Source organism: Coptis chinensis, chromosome 5, assembly GCF_015680905.1.
Source record: "Coptis chinensis isolate HL-2020 chromosome 5, ASM1568090v1, whole genome shotgun sequence".
Classification (NCBI taxonomy): Eukaryota; Viridiplantae; Streptophyta; class Magnoliopsida; order Ranunculales; family Ranunculaceae; genus Coptis; species Coptis chinensis.
Genome location: NC_141460.1, coordinates 65,646,197 through 65,660,595, shown reverse-complemented (window position 1 = coordinate 65,660,595; position 14,399 = coordinate 65,646,197). Strand labels below are relative to the sequence as shown.

Sequence of the window (14,399 nt, the reverse complement as noted above, 5' to 3'; positions counted from 1 at the left end):
TTGCCGGTTAGATTATCCACATTTTTCGCTTCTTTGTAGCAAAACTAATTGGGGAAGAATTGCAACTGCCTTGAGGTATATCGAAATTGCCCAAAAGATCTGGAAAAAAAGACAAGTTATATCAAAACACCACAAAATGACTTGCTGGGAAAAATTGGAAAGATGTTTACATAGAAATTAGAAAGTAAATTGTATATGACTTGAAACAGTAACAAATGTATTTCTTCTACAAGATCATCCACGAGTTCTTTTATAGTATAGCTTTAGAGAAACTCTGGGTTTACGAAAAAAAAAAGTGCGTTTACGAAGAAAAAGAGTGCGAAAGAAACTTTCACTCAAAACAGGCGGGTACCAAAAAGAGTGGTTGTTATTTTTATTTTTTTATTTTATTTTGTACTCCTATTGGAAATACCCCAAATTTATTTGGGAGATATTATTGGATTTAGTCGGTTATTGGGGTATTTCAAAAATTTATGTTAGTTATGGAGTACGGGAGTGTTTTGTTGGGTATGTCCAAGATCACCCTTCGAAAAAGAGTAATTATTGACCTACTTATTCGACCCACTCGTAGCATATAGTGGCCAAAAAGGTCCCAACGCCCAGACCCAGCTGATTTGTAGTTTGCATCTGTGCAACTCTTGGCTTGGCTGCTTCCGTGCAACGAAAGTTCTTCCCCTAAAGTTTGCCACGTACACGAGTTTTCTCCCAAAATTTCTCGGAACCTCATTCTAGAACGAAAAACCCTGTTAATCCAACATTATCGTGTTTTAATTTCAGGTATTCTATCGTTCTTCTTTTATTTCCATGCTTACCCAATTTTTGATTCCATAGTTTAGCATTTTTCTCTGGTATTAATCATGACTTACAATGATAAGAATAAGCTAATGTCTAGAGAAGAAAATAAACTCCATATTAAAAAATGTATAGTGATAGAAGTCGGGAAGCAAAAGTGCTTTTAAGATGGTATGTCGGACACCGAAAAGGTATGACGTATCTGTGTGTCAATTGTCAGTTAGTTTCCATTAGCTGGAATGGCAAGATTTATTAATAGGTAACACTGAGAATATGGTTATGTGTTTTCCATATGGGTCAATGTGACTTGGGAAAACAAGCAAAGCAAACATTAAATTTTTTTTGCTTTTACTATTTGAATCATTTGAATGCTATTTTGTTCATGCCGGTAGACTGAGCAAAAACCTTCAATTAAGCATATCTAATGGGATTATCATGTTTTCTTGGAAAATACAGGTGGCAAAAGCAAATCTTTTCTTTCACCTTAGAACCAACTTATTACAGACTTTCCCCTTTTTCTGTCCCTGAGAGTAAAATATGAATCGAATAGTGGTGAAACGTCTCGTTGTTCCATTGTGCCGTAATACCAGTAGTCTTCGTTTCCTGGCTCTCCCTCCCATCTCTTCTCGTTTCTCAACTGACTCCAGTCCTCATTTCTCTCACCAAAATGAGGAAACAATAGCTTCTTCAACAACACATACTCAAACAGAAGAAGAGGCTCATCGCCATGGAGATCAAAGCTTTAGAGAAGGAGAACGGGGAAGAGGAGTTGAATACGAAGACGAGCAAGCTCAAGTTCTTCAAGCAGCTCTTCGTCATGTGGTTGGTCCATCCCTTTATTGTTTGTGTATTCTTCTGCTTTTCGGGATCACGAATACTTAGGTCTGATCACTGGCTTATGATTTTAAATATGATCATTCGTTGGTAAAAATTTATTTATTCATTATTGTTATTGTCAGTATTAGTAGAGGTACTACAAATATTTTGTGTCAAACTAATTGGAATAGCAGAATTTTGTCTTGATACGTTTGGCTCCTCATACTAGGGATAGGGAAATAATCTCATGGTTTGATATTTTGGATTAGGTAAGGTTGGGATGGAGTGAAGCAGCAATGATTGCAGGGGCAAAAGAGGTTGGGGTTTCTCCTGCAATAATTGGATCATTTCCCAGGAAAGAAGCAACACTTGTTGAGGTATTAAAGTTTTTTTGTTAATATCATACTTTTTGCTGCATACAAACATGCAATCTATTTGCTTGCGTGATGAACAATGGTCATATGAATTACTAATGCTGCCATGAAAATAGAGTTAAATGCTTATCTTACGACGTACGTTGATTTGATAAACTTGTTGTCTTTTTCTGGTAAATGATGAGTCGCAGTTCCTTTCCAGGGTAGCCTCTGCATGTGTTATCCCCAATTTTATAGAACCTATTTTACATTAGCCACTGGAGGTATGTGTAACGAAAATCCTTTTCTGGCCCAAACCTCCTAGGCTTGATCAGTGGGCTCCTGGAAACCGCCTATATAATGTAGGTCCTTGTTCTGCTTTTTCTTACATTGACTTGATGGACCTTAGTTGAGACGTAAATCCTTTTCAGGCTTCTAGCATATGGAGTAATGATGATCTTGCAAGGTCGATACCTGGGTCTGCTTTTCCTGCTTTAGCAAAGAACGCCATGGACTTATTAGGGATGGTACATTTTGTATATGTGTTCCTCTGAATTCTATGATAGGGTGGTTAGGAATACGGATGGCTACTCCCTTTAAAGCTCTTTATACGCTTAATCCCATGTCCCAAGATCCTTAGAACCGAAGATCCACAAAATAATTAAGTTTTAACGCATTGCTAAAGTGGAACAGAAGCTAAGTGATATTGTGAGTATCCATTATACGTCCCCCATACCATAAGCAATTTCTCCTGGCCAGTTACGAATCAGAAGAATAGTCAAGGAACTTTTGTTGAGGATGACTTTTATTTCTACCGTCTAATTTGGAAAGCTGTGTATGAGTTTGGATTCACAGAGGGCTTTGGATCGATACTAAGGTTAAGTAGATCCTGGTAAGTAGAAACTGACTAGAACGTTTCACTGTCAGGTGGTCCAAAGTAGGAATGCACTTTTTTCTTGTGAACAATTCATATATATGCAATTGGATAGCTAATTCACTAAAAAATCTTTTAATGTGCTCCTCCACAGTAGCACATTATGTCTCTCAAAGCCCTCTTATCTCAACAGTCTAAGGTGTTTAGAAATTGTCATTTTGAGATATTTGTGTTTAGATGGGACCAATTTCTAGGTTTGGATATGTTGTGATTGGCTCTAGCTGTTTGGCTGTGTGTAGCGTAAGCTTTTTCGGCACTTTTTAGGTGGTTGACGTTTTTGTTGGACTCCTTTGAGATGTGGATGCTGTAACTTGAAGTGATGCAAGGTCTAAATATGCATGCTGGAAAGGCTGCTTAGGTGAGAGCTGGATCAGTTTTCTGAATCAGATTGTAATTGATCAGTCATCATAACATGATGAAGATCTTGATTCTTGACATCCCAACAGAGCTACACATGAAAAAAAATCTAGACATGTTTTCAGCATTACTTGATAACAAATGTAGAGATTCCCTTGCGTGTAGGGTAAAGTCGATAAACAATATTTTTCCAACAAGTGATTACCAATTTGCATTCTTGAGATACTGAAGAGGCCATAAGAAGCCACGAGTGGAACTCTTAGGACAAGGACTGTTGTGGCTGGAGATTGCAACGAATATGTGCTTCCACAGTTAGAGTTTTTGATGCCATGGGATTTCAGATACTTTCCTGAGTAGAGTTTTGTGGTTACGAGACATTTTAGCTCGAGATTTCTGCAGTTGTTTGTGATTATAGTTAGAATTTTAAGTCCATGCGTTTCTATGGACTGTTGGCATTTTCTCATCTGTTTTTTTCATTGGTCAAACACTTTTATTTGCTGTCTAACCATGACAAATTTCTAGGGTTATGTGCTAGCCTAGTGTGATGTTAGAGTTGCCATTACTGGAAATTATGTGCAGTGGTTGTGTGCTACGATCATATTTCTTGGTCATAATTCACTAAGAGTTGGAGATTTAGGACACCTTTTTTTTTGAAATGGTTATGGGGTTGAGACAGACCCCTACCCGTTGATTAAACTTCAAAGAGTTATATAACTCCCTAAGAGTATGATCATTAGAGTTGGAGATTTAGGATACGTATGTTGCCAGATCAATGGCTTCTTTAAATAGATGTTTTTTGGTCATCATTGGAGTTTTAAGGTGATAAGCAGGCAAGATTTTGACGTTACGCTGTGACAATTGTCAAACTGGAAACGGGAGTAAAAGTTAACTATCTCTTGCCCACAAAATTAAAAAAGAAGAGTATAGATATGTAGGAACAGTAGGTGTCTACTGAACTTCGGTTCTAGTATTGAAGTCATATTGATGTCGTTTGTATGACTGACTTGGTGACAAATAATTCTGTGCTTCTCTACCTTCCATTAAATATCATATAATTCTTAATTTATAAAATATAAGCATTGCTGAAGTTTCTGTTTCTCTCTCTCTACTCTTTTCTTGTTTGATTAGTTTTACTGGAGTCTTGTCATGACTCATGAATGGAAGTAACGCATCTGGTTCTTGTTGATATTCATTTTCTGTATCTTCTTTTTTCCTGTTCGTAATTTGTTTTCTTAAATGCACTTTTCAGAGGCACTTGAAGTTTGAGGGATGAACTTGAATACCTTGTTGAAATAAGGCTGTTACATATTCTTTTTATGTGACTTCTTCAATTTGTTGTTCCAGTATTTTATGGATGACTGCCTACAAAAACTGATCGACAGAATTGACGTGGAAGAGGATTTGAAAAACCGGATACAAAGTGAGCGGATTGCAAAGCTCATTCGGATTCGGCTGGAGATGCAGGCTCCTTACATAGCCAAGTGGCCTCAAGCACTAAGCATTCAGGTGTCTGATGAGATCCTGTCTTGTGAAGCTACAAGCTGTACTACCTTTGTAACATGGACACTCCATATTGTTAAAACAATCTGTGTCGGACACACAAACACTCGGTTACTCGTGTCAGACACACGGATACGTTGTGCATACGATTTCTAGCTAGGGTTTCTTCTAGACCCTAAAAGAGTAAGAAAATAATAAATTTACATAGTTACAACTCCATGAGATGCCTCTTTCATAGTTATTTGTTTTTGTAAGGAGACAACTTGTAAGGTCTTGAGCCCACGAATTAGTTGTGACTAAAGAATAATCATATTTGTTTATGATTAGCTGTGTCCCCGTGTCCTACTTATATAGGTTGCTGTGTCCAGGAACGGGCCCATGTAGGACTGAATACCCTCAATTATGAGAAAATGTTATACATTTAATTCATGTTATCCTATAAGATTATCTAGAAGGGTATAAGGCTACATGATATCATCTTTTTTAAAAATACAAACTTCAATGATTCATGAAAACTTCTGAGTTTATGTGCTTTCCAAATTAATATGGCTAAAAGTCGTATGTTCAAAGCTAAAATTCCACTATTTTTTTAATTTTTTTTTTATCAGGCTCTACCCCAAAATATCCCAACAAGTTTCAAACAGCGAGCGATGTTGGTTGATGAAATTTGGCATGCTGCCGGTGATCAGGCCTCAGATGTCGATTGGTATCTGAAGCGCACTGCCCTTGGAGGACTATATTCTGCAACAGAGATTTACATGCTGACTGATAAGTCACCAGGTAATATCCTCTTTACTGGTGTGATTTTAGTTTATTCTTTTTCGACTGGACATGCTTGGTGCATAACTGGACTATATGGTGACACCAATGTCTGGATGATCAAGCAGAGGGTAAATTGTGGGTGCTCTTTTCTACTATTTGCGTATGGTTTTTTGTATGAGGATTAAACTCTTGCAATGAAGACTTGTATGTTTTCAGCTAAGTGCAATAGTAGATAGTGTGGATCTGGCTTAACAAGTATTTGTTAAAGAAGGATCTGATTAGTTTACACCCCCTCTGGAACTGTGTAAAGTAATCTTCATTTGTGTATACCTCAACTGAACCGTTATCTATACCTGGTTTTGAATGATAGGTTTTCGAGATACGTGGTCTTTCTTGAACAATCGAGTTAAAGATGCATATGATCTGGGAAAGACTGTTCAAGAGGTAATCTCACTACATCTCATTATGTTTGTTATTATGGGCACTGCTTTAATTTGTGAATGCTGACATGATGACAAGTCTTTGTAGGCAAAGTATTTGGCAGAAGCTGTTGGTGTTGGCATAGGCAGCTCATTGCAGGGGTTCATGAAGCAAGTATCTCGTGGATGAACATATTTTCTGCTGATCTGTAGCTTCTTCTGCTCCATGATATGAATTACTTCTGCTTATTAAGTTCTGAGCTCATGAGTTTTGATGAATTCATTTTAGTAACATGAAATGTCAATTATGTGGTATATGTTTACTGATGAGCTCGCCATAAAAGTTCCAATTTATAGTTGATAACCTCATTCAAACCTTACTTGTGGAGATATGTTGGATATAATTTAGTGCTCATACTAGTGCTGTTGTTTTGAGATGCTGATTTTTCAGCCATCAACGTCAGAGCATGTTTAACAATTTGCAACGATCCACCTGTGTAGTGTTTGCTATTTCGCTTATCCATTGAGCACGTTCCAGATTTTATAATGGGGAGTAACAGCGTACAAGGGACAAATCAAATTTGGTACTTTATTATCACCAAGTAGTGGAGTTGAGGGAGTGTGTGGAAACTTGTCCGTGATTGGTTTTTAACATTTTGGGAGAGGGGGGTAAGGTGGCCCAAAATGTTACTTGGTTGGGTCCTCATCTTCTCCTATTCATCCCTCTCCTCTCAATCTCTCCCTCTCAATCTCCTCTGTAAATCCCGCCCTCTCTCTCCCTGTCAATCTCCGCTCCCTCTTCTTCACCTGCTATGCAGTTTACTAGTAAAAGAATTCTTCACATCTGTTGACCCAAAATCACAATCCAATCGATGCCATAAATTTCAAATTCTGACTTTAAATGGGCCTACAATCCATAACTAAATATAATGGCCCAGGCCCAGATATCATTGACTGAAACTCATTTTCTCTCCAAAAGTCCTAAAAATCATGCTCCAACCCTAAACAAAAAAATGTCAATCAGCAGCACCAGCATCACCACCACCACAGTCCTCCTCCTAATCCTCCTATTCCTAAACCCACACACAGCCAAAACCCTCCCAATCCTAGGCCTAGACTCATTCCTAACAAGCCAATCCCATCTAGACCCAAAAGCCACAAATGACTCCTTCCTCTCTCTCTCCTCCTCCCTAAAAAAATCCCTCTTCTCCTCCACACCCACCATCCCTTCTCTCCAAATCTCCATCCCACTCCACATAAAACTAGTTGGTTCCTTCCCTTCAAATTCTCACACCCTTTTATCTTCCCTCATTTCCAATACCCTTTTCTCTGATAACTTCAACATCATCGGTTTTAATCCACACCACCTTTCTATCAAACACTCTCTTCATTTAGACATCTCACACTCCTCTCCTTCTCTGTCTTCCCTTCTTTTCGACACCATTAAGTCCCAAATCGATCAAACTCCGTCTACTCTCCTACGGTCTACTCTTCATTCCGTTTTGTATTCTGTCGTTGACCGTATTGTGAAAGAAGATTTTGATAAAGAGAAAGGGGTGAATGGAGTATATGTTTATTTACTTAACTTGAATTCTCAAGAGAGAGGTTATGCTTATAAGTATGGGACTGGGGATTCTTCCTTGTCGTTTACTAAGTGTTTAGGGAGTGTTTGGACTGGGAAAGATAGGTATATTTGGATTGATTTGGCCGCGGGGCCGGTTGATTATGGTCCGGCTTTATCGGGTGATGGGGTTCTTCCAAGAGGCGACTTTCATCCACTGGCTGCTTTACACGGACGGCCCAAGTCGCAGAAAACGTTGTTAGCGGATTTGGCGTCGTTGGTTTGGAGTGCTTATCAGGTACTTTTAGTTCCTTCTTTGAGAATACCTGTTACATATGAGAATTTACTTGTTGTTCAGTTTATTCGTGTTCATGGTGCTGAGAATAAGGATATGAGTGGTTTAGATTGGAAGTCTGTTGAGAGGACGTTTATGGATGAGGTGAGTAATGGTGGGTTATTGTTGGGTGATCAGTCTTTCAAGTTTAGGACTTATGATGCGAGTTTTGAGGAATGTTCGGTGTGTTCGTATGCTATTTCGCGGTCTGTAAATTCCTACACGTCGAGATTTTTGTTTGAGAATTATACTTTGATTGTTAGTGAGTATTTGGATTCAAAACGTTTGCATCAGATACTTTCTGATGCGCAAGATGAGATTAAGAAGGCAGCAAACGTTCTAGACGAGGAGTTTGGTAGAGTTATTCCTGTGTATGTGTTTGATTTGGACTTGAATAAATTGATGCTGCTTGATCGGTACCACCAGTCTGTTGCTTTTAAGGATATGGTTATTGCGGTAAGGACTAAGAGTACTCAGACAGTGAGTGATTATAGCTGCAATGGGCGTCATGTGATCACACAAACACGCGAGCTTGTGAAGCCACTAGTAGGATCTATCCTACAAAGTATGTGGGGAGTCGCGCCAACCCATTTGCTGTGGAGTCCTAGACATAATAGTACACTGGTGGATTATACATGGAGTATTGGACAAACGCCATTCGGGCCATTTTCTGAGACTTCATCGTTGTCGTTTGTACAGAAGGACGCAGCTCGCAGAAATGTTCTGTTGACATCTTTGAATTACACTATTACTAGGGTTCTTGATGTGTTTGAGGTGATAGCAGCTCATGGGGGATATCAGTACCTTCTTAGGAAAGGTCAACACGCTGAGTTTGTGCAGAGGTGGAATCTGCTCAAGTACAAGCTAGAAAAAGCAGTCTCTGCAATGTCTCATTATGATTTTGAGATGGCTTTGTATTTCATTAGGTCTTCTGATCATGACGAATATGCCATTCACTCCCTTGTTTATTTAAGCATCACAAGAGTTGGAAGCCTCTCTTGTATGTTTTAAGGATCCTCCTTTTCCTTGGGCTTCGCTGTCAATAGCAGGGTTTGGTTTCATCGCTTTCTTTTTTGTTTACGTCAACAGAGACAAGATCTTTAGAAACAAGAGGAAGCAGTTTTGACACTTTTAAATCGTTTTGATGTTTGTATCAGTCGTATGTCTTACAAATTACAACCATTGCCATTATTGGACAGAGGTAAATTGCAAACGAAAGTTGAGTACTTTTTTTCTCCCCTAAAATTTGTTGAGGAAATTACAATCAGAATGTGTATTTGACCTTGTACTTTACTTTTTGGTTTTGATTTCTTACTTGTGTGGTTCCGAAAAACCAAGTGCCAAATGAATTGTTATTTGCCTAAATGCATTTTCCCGATGGTTGTAATCTTATCTGCTTACTTTGTTTCATGCAAAATCATGTTTCAGCATGTCCTCTTGATCATACGGAATTAAGGTTCCTTTTCCTTTATAATTAGGCTATTACGAATCAGATTGCTGTGCTGAATTAAGTTTGTTTTTCTAGGAATGAAATTTTATCATAGTTTTGTGACATGAACTGAACTGAACAGACAATTTTTTTTGGTAACTAACTGAACAGACAATTGAAGTGTGCTGTATGCTATACCCCTATTGATTGTAAAATTTTCGGTTTTAGCTTTACAGAAGTTTATGATGTTTTTTCATATTATGTTAAATTAATCATTTTTTATTGAAGCGGACTGCCTTTATGTATCTAAACTAAATTTTCCTTATGGTGTCCTGTACATATGTTGACACCCTCGAGATTTAGGACTCTGAACGAATACTATGTCTTTGATTTTATTTTATTTTTGGGATTTTTTTTGCCTGTCTGTCTGTCTGGAGTATGGACTGGTATTCCTGGGTATCTCGTTGTACAACTCTTAATTTGAGTCCCTACATAAGAAATTCATCTCATGATTACCAACTGTTCTAGATAACATGTCAAGGCTCGTCAGCCCGCCTCTATGTGGCTAGAAGTGATCCAAGTTATCTGAAAAAGCCATTTATACATGTTTAGTTTGTGTGATGCGACTATCTCTTCTTGAACCAGTCACAACAATAGTGGGTGCTGATGCTCTTCCAGGGGTTGTTGGCGGTATAGAAGAAGGTACCAATCCAGTAGATATGGGCTTTAATGGACAATTAGAAGGGAGAACTAGCAATGAAGGTGAGCAAAACATGAGCGAGGCAAGTGAGTTTGAGACTTTGGAGGCAAGTGAGCATAACATGCAGATGTTGTTGGGCTTTGTGGAAGGCGGTGAGGTGGCTATCAAAGGAGTGGGTGAGACTGAGCTATGCAGTGGTGCTGTTTTTGGTGACGTATCACGAGGTGGTGGTGCTGAGCTATCAATTAGTGGTACTGCAGGGGCAGAGGCAGAGGCAGAGGCTGGCTCAATTGACAATACCGTGCGCGATGATCGCATTCATAGGATGCGAAATGAAAATCTTATCGAAGGAAATGTTGGTGCTATTGTGAGTAGAATTTGTCCAAAACACTGACTACTCTCGCGATTGAATCAAGTACATGGTTGTGCCATTAGCAGGGGCTTTGGGGATATCATCTGGTATGGGAAGAACAGGGCCTTGCAAAACTTTTTGGGGAAATACATGGAAATAACAGTAAGGAGTGTGGGACTGAGAATACTAAGGGGCATGATTTGGACACTAATCAGACTATTATGGAAAGGGAACATGAAGATGATCATGTGGACTAACTGCAATTTTCGCCAATGATGTCACATTTGCTAGCGTTTTGGTAGTTAGTTGGGAGCTTGTATTTGGGCCGCCATAGGGCACATAATTGTTTTAAAGGAGTTCTTTAAAACGGGCTTTAGGTCGCGGTCTTCTAGTGCATAACTGGCTATACCCCGTTAGTGAGATTCTCTCTCACATTTGTATCCTTTTTTCATCCTAATCAATAAATATTACTTGTCAAAAAAAAAGTTTGTGTGATGTTAAGAGCTCTCAAGTAAGAAGTAACTTTTTTCAGCACGCTTTAGCCTATTATCCATTTTGGACTCGAGGTACTAAAAATAGCTTGCATTTGGCATTACTTAAATTATTAAGTTGCTTGTTCTCAAACCATTGTTTTTGGGGGGGAATTGACTTGAAGAAACAAGGGGTTGACCTGTATTAGATTAATGAAGGAGCAAAAGTGCCGCAAGTATATTTTACCTTCAGCATCATCAAGGGGAAACTATAGACAAGTTTAGGAGCACTCTTTTTGAGTATTTTGTGGTGATGTGGAATAGGGTTTTGTATTTGGATGTAGGGTGATTTGTGGTCCTCGAGATTAGCCTCTTTTTTAATTTTTTTTCCCACTCTTCTTGCTGTAGACTTTCTCCGCCTACTTTTAATTTGACTTTTAATGAAATTCAAGAGCAATAACTTCAGACAACTAGTCAGCTGTGGTACCAATACAAAAAGTGATACCAACTGATTTGAGCAGTTCAACGGAGTTTCATCTCCCTGTGATATCCCTGACTGCACCAAGGGAGTCAGAAGCAACTACGATCCTGTCAGCACCCGTATTCAGTGCACCATGCAGTCCTAATTCAACTGTTTTTTATTCGTAGTACATTGCAGAATTCTTCTTCAAACTACCTGTAAACGTCATTTTAACATCTCCATTTACGCCACTGATTCCACCGTAACCATTGTTATTCCCTGAAACTGACCCATTAGTATTTAACATCAACACACCTGCATCAGGTTGGACCAGGAGCACCAAATAGTTATCTTCTGTTTGTAGGTTACACTGATAACAATTATATCTATTAGTACTCTAGCAGCAAGTGTCTGGAATCTTATTCAGAGTTGATTGCAAGTATGTCTTCATTTCCTTTTTTATATTCTTGCACACATAACCTTCACTGTGAGCTTATGTTCGGACCTTATGCTATTCTTCCCTTTCCTATGGCTAAGATAGTAGCACACACAATAGCTTTAGTGATCTCTGCTTCCGAAGATGTTTACCTGCAAATTCTCATGTTGAAGTCCACCATTCAGGTGTTGATGCACACACACTAGGATTGAGCTCGATCATTCTCTTTACACGTGCCCAAACTTGCTTAGTATAGGGCACTCAAAAGTAAAGATGTTTTGAGTTCTCCATCATGAAGAACTGCAGAAACAAGGTGAGTGAGCAAGCAAGCACTTCCTTCTTGACAGAATGACAGGTCTATTCGGGGTGGGATTGTTCTTGAAAGTCTTGTATTGTCTTTGAACAGTAGGCCCAAGCCCACTCGAGCAATTTCTTGAATAGTGTATTTTTAATGTGAAAAAGAAAATGATTTGACTGATGGGATTTGTCATTAGAGCTTCAGAGTCGAGACAAATGCTTGAGTATCCAATGTGATATTTATTTGTAGTTTTGCACAATGGAATCTAACTTTTGACTGATTGTAGCTTTTATTTTATTTATTTATTTTTATTTTTTTTATTATTTTTTTTATCAACGAGATTTATTTATATTTATGAACTTGGCGTGTACATAAGTTCTCTCGACCTCCAGCACGTCCATCAACCAATAGGGTGGCATTGAAAGCCACTCATACCGTGGAGAGAGTTTCTGCGCATGTGAAGTTAAGAGCATCTTTAGGAGTGATATCAACCTAGCATCAAACACTAAATTTCCAACAATTTGGTGTTTTTTCAACTTTAGGAGTTACATGTTGATGAAAACACCAAAAAAATACTAAACCAAACACCAAATCGGCCAATATTTGGTTTTAGGTTTGGTGCTGTATCAAATCACTTATGCGGTTTTACCAACACCGCGTGGGATTAGGTCGCTAAATGGGCTTTTATGATGCGGTTTTCCTAAAGCCGCGTGCTCTCAATGACAACAACGGGCAAAAAACGACTATATCTTTCTAACCTTATAAATTGAAACACTCAAACCATAGTTTTACACTCACTTCTTTTCTCTACTCTCTACTCTCTACTCTTAAAACAACAATGACTAGTCAAGAACCAAAATCAAAATCTAGAGGGGTTTCATGGATACAAGAAGAAGATGTTGCTTTCACTAATAGTTAGCTACAAGTTAGTCAAGATGGTGTAGTAGGAAATGAACAAAAGTCGAACGATTTTTGGGCTAGAATTCTAAATGCATTTCATACAAATCTAGGAAGAATGACCGAACGCAACTTGACGGGCATGAAACACCATTGGACTCTCATTCAAGCTAATATTAACAAGTTTCATGCTATTCTTTCTAAGATTCAAGCATCTCCTCCAAGTGGCTATAATGACAATATGATTGTAAGTATTTACTTTTTATTTGTTATTTTGATTCACAAATATATTTTTTAATTCTAATTTAGTTTTTGCTTAATTGGTAGGTTGAGGAAGCAATAAGTGCATATGTGATGCATAATGGGGTTTGGAAGTGGATGCAATGCTATAATATGACGAAAGTCTCACCCAAATGGAAGAGGCTACAGTTGAGAAATGATTTGTATCCCACCAAAAAGTCAAAGTCAAACAGTGGGGAAGGAGGTTCATCAGTTCCAATATTAACTGCGACAACTCAACCAATGGATTATGATCCACACCAAGTTCACGGGCTTGAGGATAGGCCTCTTGGAAAGAAAGAAGATAAGAAAAGAGGGCAAAAAGAGAAAGAAGAATGTGATTCTAAATTGGAGGAATCCGTTAAGAAACTTGATGATTTTCTGGTGGAACTTTCTAAAACCACCAAAGAAGGCTATGAATTGGAAGCTCAAAGACAATTGAAGAAAGATGAGATGGAATTCGAAAAACTTCAATTGAAGAAAAGTTTGATGGATTGGAAGCTCCAAATCCAAAAAGAAAAACTTCAATTGAAGAAAGATGCGCTTCGAGTTCGAGAAGATGAAAATGATGCGAAAATACTAAGAATGAAATTAGAAGGATTACCCGAAGACGAGCGTGAAATTTGGTAACTCAAAAGGGCAGAAATTTTACAAAAAATGAAAAATCGACTTGGCAATATCACTGGTAGTAGTCAAAGTAGTGCATAGTCTAAATTTGAGTTTGTATGTCTTTTAATTTGAGTTTGTATGTCTTTTAATTTAAGTATTTTAATTTGTCTTTTAATTTATGTATTTTAATTAATGACGTATTTTAATTTGAGTTTGTATTTTGATTTTAATTAGAATGTACTTTAATTGAATAGTTTCTTTTAATTTGAGTTAGGTTACCTTAATTTAAAGTTGATACTTTTTATAATTGTAAAAAAAATTCGGCAGAGTCTACTTTGTATTTTCAAAATTCTCATATACACAAATCTTTTCATAAAACCACAAATACATAGAAATAAACTTGGAACACAAATATATAGAAATTGAAACGATAAATAAACACAAAGTCCAAATGAAGTGCAAATAGAAATAGAAATCAAGTCTGACCACACCGCCCACGCCTACTCCACAAATGCTCGACCAAGTCATTCTTTAATCTATCATGAACAACTTTTGAACGAACCCTCTCGACGCCAGATGCCCAACGAGATAGAACAAATTGGCGTTGATCTTCAGATGCACCTTCTCTATTTGGTATTTCC

The 14,399-nt window shown here is 38.0% G+C and overlaps 3 protein-coding genes across 3 annotated transcripts; all 3 read left to right on the top strand.

The window, feature by feature from the left end:
• The first annotated feature begins 579 nt into the window (after positions 1–579).
• Positions 580–6,313, top strand: LOC147498389 (uncharacterized). Its single transcript, XM_086560385.1, has 7 exons — positions 580–777; positions 1,249–1,614; positions 1,878–1,985; positions 4,597–4,758; positions 5,361–5,532; positions 5,885–5,958; positions 6,043–6,313. The coding sequence occupies exons 2-7, from the start codon at positions 1,330–1,332 to the stop codon at positions 6,121–6,123; spliced, it is 882 nt and encodes a 293-aa protein (XP_086416511.1). The 5' UTR covers positions 580–777; positions 1,249–1,329; the 3' UTR covers positions 6,124–6,313.
• A 589-nt stretch (positions 6,314–6,902) lies between these two features.
• LOC147498388 (uncharacterized) lies at positions 6,903–10,804 on the top strand. Its single transcript, XM_086560384.1, is given in 3 exon segments — positions 6,903–8,800; positions 8,802–9,029; positions 9,903–10,804. Coding segments are annotated over 2 exon segments (2,007 nt in total). The 5' UTR covers positions 6,903–6,946; the 3' UTR covers positions 8,955–9,029; positions 9,903–10,804.
• Positions 10,805–12,458: 1,654 nt separating this feature from the next.
• On the top strand, positions 12,459–13,946 carry LOC147498387 (uncharacterized). The gene is made up of 2 exons (XM_086559047.1): positions 12,459–13,117; positions 13,198–13,946. Exons 1-2 carry the CDS (start codon positions 12,989–12,991, stop codon positions 13,777–13,779), a joined length of 711 nt encoding a protein of 236 aa, XP_086415173.1. The 5' UTR covers positions 12,459–12,988; the 3' UTR covers positions 13,780–13,946.
• Positions 13,947–14,399: the final 453 nt, after the last annotated feature.

What these genes read in the sequence shown, in the direction of transcription:
- LOC147498387 (XM_086559047.1), top strand. Translation starts at nt 12,989, where the DNA reads ATGACCGAACGCAACTTGACGGGCATGAAACACCATTGGACTCTCATT. An exon ending in GCTATAATGACAATATGATT is followed by an intron (nt 13,118 to 13,197) that starts GTAAGTATTTAC and finishes CTTAATTGGTAG; the next exon opens with GTTGAGGAAGCAATAAGTGC.
- LOC147498389 (XM_086560385.1), top strand. Translation starts at nt 1,330, where the DNA reads ATGAATCGAATAGTGGTGAAACGTCTCGTTGTTCCATTGTGCCGTAAT. An exon ending in AAGAAGCAACACTTGTTGAG is followed by an intron (nt 1,986 to 4,596) that starts GTATTAAAGTTT and finishes TTGTTGTTCCAG; the next exon opens with TATTTTATGGATGACTGCCT. An exon ending in TGGGAAAGACTGTTCAAGAG is followed by an intron (nt 5,959 to 6,042) that starts GTAATCTCACTA and finishes AAGTCTTTGTAG; the next exon opens with GCAAAGTATTTGGCAGAAGC.